The following is a 6,360-nucleotide window of genomic DNA, read 5'->3' as shown; positions in this document are numbered from 1 at the left end:
TAGGAAATTAAATAAGTCACACACACAATTAATTAAGTAATTAATTAAGGACAAGTTAGGACATTTTTGAACACAATAATCTCTTTCTGTGTTTGTCAATGGTAATTTCTTACAAAAGAGAACTCTTTCATATTAACGTACAAGGAGACACTCTGAGGTGTCAAACTACAAATGATCAAATCTACTACAGCCCGCATTCTCTAGGATGGTGTGTAGATAGAGAGAAAATATTCATTGATAGTGTCAACATTAATACAAAATATATTCATTGACTACGTCAACGTTGGTACAAAAGTTAAATAATTCAAATCTTTAAAGAATCATTAATAATAGGAGAGTCCTTTATCAGGAAAACAAGATCTCAAATTCACTAAGCCTTAGGTTTTGTTTGTCAGACCTTATGCATCCTGCCACATCAATGAAACTGCTTCTTCCACTACCTTTGCCTCTGCACAAACCATGGGTTTTTTGGGCTCACCAAAACACAAAAGATAAACAAGATACTTGCAATCAACAAATGCCATGTTTAAACCTATGAAATTGGTGATTAATAATCCAAAGACTGATATTCAACGAGTTATCTTATTTTGTACATCTTACCTTGAGTCTGAGTTTTCTTGACAACTAGAAGCATTCACATGAGATGAGTACCGAGATTTTAGTAGCTTTAGTATGTTTTGCTCCACTGAATTCTGAATGTACAACCTGAGTAACAAAAATGAAATCCTTCTGAATTCTAAATGAACAAATACAACGTAATAAGCATAAATTATTTTGCATTAAAAGCTAGAAAAGGAGATGAAGTTCAATATTTAGGTGTTGGCAGACACAAACAAACAATTTACTTCCCAGAAATGAAAATCCTTCTGAATTCTAAATGAACAAATACAATGTAATAAACATAAATTATTTTGCATGAAAAGCTAGAAAAGGAGATGAAGTTCAGTGCTTAGGTGTTCGCACACACAAACAAACAATTTACTTCCCAACCACTCAGGTGGAGATTACATTTGCAATTATTTTCAAACCAAAAATATGGAAAAGTACATTTGTATTTGTATTTCCTATTATATAGCATTGACAATATGTTAATAAATTCAAATCTATTTAATTTCTTTTCAAAATTAATATTTAAAAAAACACTTATAATCTTCATATAAATTAAATTCTTATTTAAAATTGAGATTAAAAAAAAATAATTTTAAGCTACACATTACAATGCACCATATTACTTTAATCTACATATTACAATGCACAATATAGCTCTACCATACATGACGGTATGCCTCAAGATCTTCCTTCACATTACTTTACCTCAGCATACACATAAGACTTCACTTATTTCAACACGTCATATGTTTTTGTCTTCGTTTTTTCAAAATTTAATTTAATTAATTAAATAATTGTGTTAATAATTTTTATATCATAATTCAAGATAAAATGAAAATAAAATTTAAAATTAACCAAAAAACTGATAATAGTTATATTTCAACTCCTTATGAAGAATTAGTTGTCTCTGCAGCCACACCTTTTAATAACAACGGGTCTTTCTTGACCCATTCTCCAGCATCTTCCAACTGCTTGCTCCTCCAGCTGTCAAGTAAACACTACCTGTTTTAGTATTTTAGGTAGCAGTTGTTACAGTGAGTCATATAGAAGCAAACATTCAAAGAAATACATTCAGAAAAGAAAAGATGTTTGAGAGCTTACAGCAGGATTGAGGCAAGGTTCCAACTGAAGCATATATTTTACATTGCAAGGGCCATATGCATTCAAGCAGATTGTTAGTCAATCTGATCGAGCAATAATTGTATCATCATCAATTGAGTGCACACCATCTTTTGTTATGTGTTAGCATTTGAGAAAACAGAAGAATTCATTACCATATATACATGGGATGCAGCTGTCAGGGTCAATCCAACGGCCCCTGTCCTGATTGATAGAAGGAAAACAGTAGTTGGTGGATCCTACAGCAAACAGAACTCCAATTGGGACCTCTTTAACAATTCATCAGATAACCAGGACCTTATTTTCTGTTATGAATGACTAATGCTGAACGTCTTAAACATTTTAGTATTGAGTCTGTAAAATTTACACTGGGCTCTTTGTAGTGATAGATAAGTATCTTCCTCGGAGAATTTAATACATCTTTAGATTTCCAACTTAGTGTTTCTTAAAAATTATGTTTGTTAGGAAAATTCGTTAACCTTCTGAAATGCTTCAATTGCTTGTGCACGCTTCTTCATAGGCATGTCTCCGCTAATAAATCTATAATTGATGCCTTTCTTTTTGAACTCATTCTTAAGCCAAGCGATAGTTTGGGTAAATTGGCTAAATATAAGAACCTGTAAAGTTGTACATCAGATACAAGTGTATAGTCAAACAGACATTGATTCTTTGATAACTGATCTGAGAGTGCACAAATATGAGACTTCCTAGAAAATCAAATGCACCTTAGCTCCCTCGTCCTCTTCTCTGCACTTGGACAGATCTGCAAGTAAGGTTTTGAATTTGGAATGCATATGAACCCCTCGCGCCATATGTGTACCCTCTTCACTATTTCCAAAGAAAGGAATTGTGCTTGCAGATGGTGGGTCAAAATATGGAACACCAGGTCCTTTTTGATAAGTGATCAGTTGGTCAGCAGTTATAGACCTTTTACAGATAGGGCACGCTTGAGAAACAGTTCCAATTGACATTACACACTCCAAACAGAACCTGCAAACAGAACCAAATCTGAAGAAAAATACGAAAGGAATACGAGCAAGATCACAAAAGGAGTTGCGTCCTGGTAGGTTTGAAACAATGAAATAATTTACTTTCTACTCAAATGATTTCCTTACACTTGAAATACATAAAATTATGAATTTATCAATTATAGATTAGTTCTGATTCCTGAAGACATTATTTTAAGGCTAATTCCTGAGACGTTCAGAGACATTGAATGGTTCACAGATTTTACTTCTGAAATATTAGTTAGATTTTAAAGGTCAGCCCATTGTCAACCAAAGGCTCATTTATTTTCCCTCATTTAGACAGGGTTAAGATAAAGATTATCACAAGGGGTGACACAGACAAAACACTTATAGCCGGGCTTATTTCCGTTGAAAGCATTGCTGCCGCACTTCAATGGACTTCCAAGGCATGGGTTGGTTGTAGATAAATGACTCTTGCTCTAATAAGATAAAATCACTGATGTTTAGGACGCCTCTTATAGCTGGAGGAGGGCAAATTGACTTAATAGGGGAGGGGGAATAGGTATGTAGTACTACGGGAGCACATTCTTCTCTATGCTTCTATTTTTGGCAGATAGCCCTGCTGAAAGAAGGGCACAGCACATGAAACTTCACACCCCTCCCTCTTTAATATGCAGCCCTGCAGCTACTACAATTGCTCAGCTGTCTCAGAAACTGAGAGGCCTCTCTCTATGGTACATCTTTCAGTTCTGTTCCATGCATGCTTGATCTGAATGTTGGACGAACAATCAAAAGAGAGATAAGCGGCAAAAAATTACGATCCTAAAATTGGACCCTGACAAGCTGCTAGATCTCTCAGAAATTAAATACTACTGATCGTAAAATAAGAGTTACCAGTGTTCACACGGGGTCTTCGTCGGGCACTCCATTAGCTCCAAACAGATGCCACATTCTCCCTCAGCCTCTTCTGCGTTTTTCTGATTTAACACTAATGGTTTTCCATCATCTGTACTTGATATATCTGACAAATTACTCATGTTGCAAGGTTCTCTTTTCACATACGTCTCCACAGCATTAAGCTCATAATTGGAAACAAACCCACCACTGCAGAGTCTGGGCATGAAAATGAAATGTTCACTAAGGGAGAGATAACTGTATGTATGTTTGTCCAAAACTCTTAAAGCATCGTTTAAGGTTGAAGCAATCTACCTTCGTAGAGGAAGAAGAAGGGACATAATTTGAAGAATGTTCTTGCTTACTATGGTTGGACCCCAGCTACGGAATTGTTCAAATTTTGTTAGCACTTTCTTGTATACAGCATTATAAGCATTCTGTTCTTCTGGTGAAAAAATCACAGAAATTTCTTGCTCTGTTTTGGGTGGCAGCTGCAGAAGCTCTCTTCCATTGAATTTTTGCAGTTTTGTGTGCCTCATCATCATCTGAAACAGAAATGTAGTAATACTGCATGTGAGATGAGGGACAGACTATTTAAACAGTAAGTGAGATGTAGACAGCTTTATTTTATTATTTTAAAACGTAGCATGGATAGAATTACTAGTCGACCAAAGCGAAGAAATTTGCCACTAGAAAGGTTATCATTAATCTATCTTTGTTTCAGGATGCTTTAACATCAAATTGTTGCCTGTCTATTGAGTTCTACCATATCAAATTTTAATAGAAGTTTCTAGAAATGGAATCCTTTATCAAGGTAATCCTTAGAGGGAAGATAGGCAATAATTTTCCACACCACACTCTTTTACTATGTTCAAGTTTTATTTGGAGCTTATGTTTCTAACCACAAAATAGTCAACTTATTTAGAACAAAGCAAAGTTGTAGACAAATTACCTTTTTAAGTGTCCAGAAGAGCACAATCTGGTCTTCATTGTTAGAATGCCTTTCATACGGTTTACCTATCCTTCTGCGAAAAACATTCTTGCAATCCAAGGGCTCCAGCCTTAGAAACCAAAACTGCACATGTATGCGAACAATTATTTTTCCTGCTTTTACAGCGTACTATGATTTTGAATTACAATTCTCTATTCTCGGCAAAAGAAGCTTGAAAATCTCCCATTGATTCTATTAGGTTACTTACGATTGTTATAATTGATTTCTACATTCACTATTATTCAAGAGGTTGATGTTTTGGATCAACTATTTGCAATTGATCAGAAAAAATAAATATCTCAGAATGACAAAGATGGCAATATTAAAACATATATATTGTAAATTAAGATATCTTTCAAATAAATTACATAAAATTTATAACAATAATTTATAAATTGGTCTGCAACATCAACAGAATAAATTAGAAATCAATTAAAACAATGTCTTAAGCTTAGACTAGTTAGGCAAGAACTGGACCTAATTTTATCATGTCTAGATTATAGTAGAGCGGACATAAATTCCAAGGGCTTCATACTCTGACACTAAATAAAGAGCAAACACTCACCCCCAGGGTTTTCCCCTCCATCCTTTTACTACCGTAGAAATTGTATCAACACGCTTGATAAATAATGGCACGGAAAAATATCCCTAATGAATATATCCGTATCAAGATAACAATGATTCTCTGTTCAAATTTCACTCACTTGCCCATACAAATCATAAATACTGGTATTTATTGGAGTGCCAGTGCAGCACCAACGCCTGTCAGCTTTGAGCTTTGCACATGCCCTTGAATGCAATGGGGCCGGGTCCTTCACCTATTTCACAACACAATTGTGTATTGAGTTAACAAATTTATCAGACACTAAGAACCATCACAGAGAGCCTTCATCTCAGGGTTGCATATGCCTAAGAGATCTTACAGTATGTGATTCATCCAGCACGACACGCCACCAGTTTACACTTAAAAGTGGGCAAAACTGCTCGGCAAAACCGGATCCATGCCGCGTTGCTTGGGTTGCCTTGCTGAAGTCACTTCCTAGAGTGGCATATGTAGTAATAACCTGGTCATAAAGTCTGAATGATGAATCGCAAGTAGGCTAAATTGGAGTTATCAAGTATTTTCCACGATTGATGAAAATTTGATTTGGACGGGACAATCAAATTCAGCACTGCAAGAACTTACTATGTCAAACTTCGCCAACCTTTTGGGGTCCCTGATTCTGTGCAGGGGTGTACAAAATGAAAACAATATTCAGATGCGGAGAAAGAGTGTTGAAGCCAACATTTGGAACTAAAAACTATCCATGAAAGGAAGCAGAAACAAGGAGTTACCTTTTTGAGCCATGGTACATGTAAATACTCAAGTTTGCAGCCAACTTGCCCTTCACTTCATTTGCCCACTGACCCACTATTGATACTGGGCACACAACTGTAGAACAATTTCCTTGTTAGCCAAGATTGCATGCGGGAATTACTTTCCTACATATTTAGAAGAATAAAATAATATTATGGTAAGATCAATTGAATAGCTACATTTTTTGAATGGCCGTACCATTTGAATAGTTATATTTTTAAAATGGCAGACTTAATTGCAGTTAGAGTGCACAGATTACCAAAAACTATTAATTGGAATGCTGAAATTTTATCCCTGATAGAATGTCATTGCTACAGATTTTAAGTTTTGAGTCGAAAGTTAAAAACATTCTTGTATTAGAAAACCTGTGTTGGTTTAAGATATAGTCAGTGCATCAAAAAACCGTGTTAAAGTTAATGACC

General features: G+C 35.2%; 1 protein-coding gene across 1 annotated transcript; it reads right to left on the bottom strand.

The window, feature by feature from the left end:
* Positions 1-238: 238 nt before the first annotated feature.
* On the bottom strand, positions 239-6,122 carry LOC149146661 (DNA repair protein RAD5A-like). The gene is made up of 13 exons (XM_089449267.1): positions 5,917-6,122; positions 5,768-5,804; positions 5,505-5,645; positions 5,286-5,399; positions 4,543-4,665; positions 3,906-4,135; positions 3,591-3,809; positions 2,454-2,718; positions 1,884-1,967; positions 1,711-1,734; positions 1,529-1,593; positions 601-705; positions 239-448 (listed from the first exon to the last, which is right to left on the bottom strand). The coding sequence occupies exons 1-13, from the start codon at positions 5,934-5,936 to the stop codon at positions 346-348; spliced, it is 1,530 nt and encodes a 509-aa protein (XP_089305393.1). The 5' UTR covers positions 5,937-6,122; the 3' UTR covers positions 239-345.
* Positions 6,123-6,360: the final 238 nt, after the last annotated feature.

The sequence above is a fragment of the Pinus tabuliformis genome, chromosome X, assembly GCF_031772625.1.
Source record: "Pinus tabuliformis cultivar Carrire ecotype Pingquan chromosome X, CPIR1, whole genome shotgun sequence".
Taxonomy (NCBI): Eukaryota; Viridiplantae; Streptophyta; class Pinopsida; order Pinales; family Pinaceae; genus Pinus; species Pinus tabuliformis.
The sequence above is the reverse complement of the archived record's forward strand: the minus strand, read 5'-3'. Positions and strand labels throughout refer to the sequence as shown.

Bases quoted from the DNA above. Each gene is read 5' to 3' on its own strand.
- LOC149146661 (XM_089449267.1), bottom strand. From the start codon at position 5,936: ATGTACCATGGCTCAAAAAG. The intron at 1,968-2,453 runs GTGCATTTGATT...TGTTTGCTGTAG, and splicing joins AAGAGGACGAGGGAGCTAAG to GATCCACCAACTACTGTTTT. The intron at 1,594-1,710 runs GTAAGCTCTCAA...TTTACTTGACAG, and splicing joins AACCTTGCCTCAATCCTGCT to CTGGAGGAGCAAGCAGTTGG.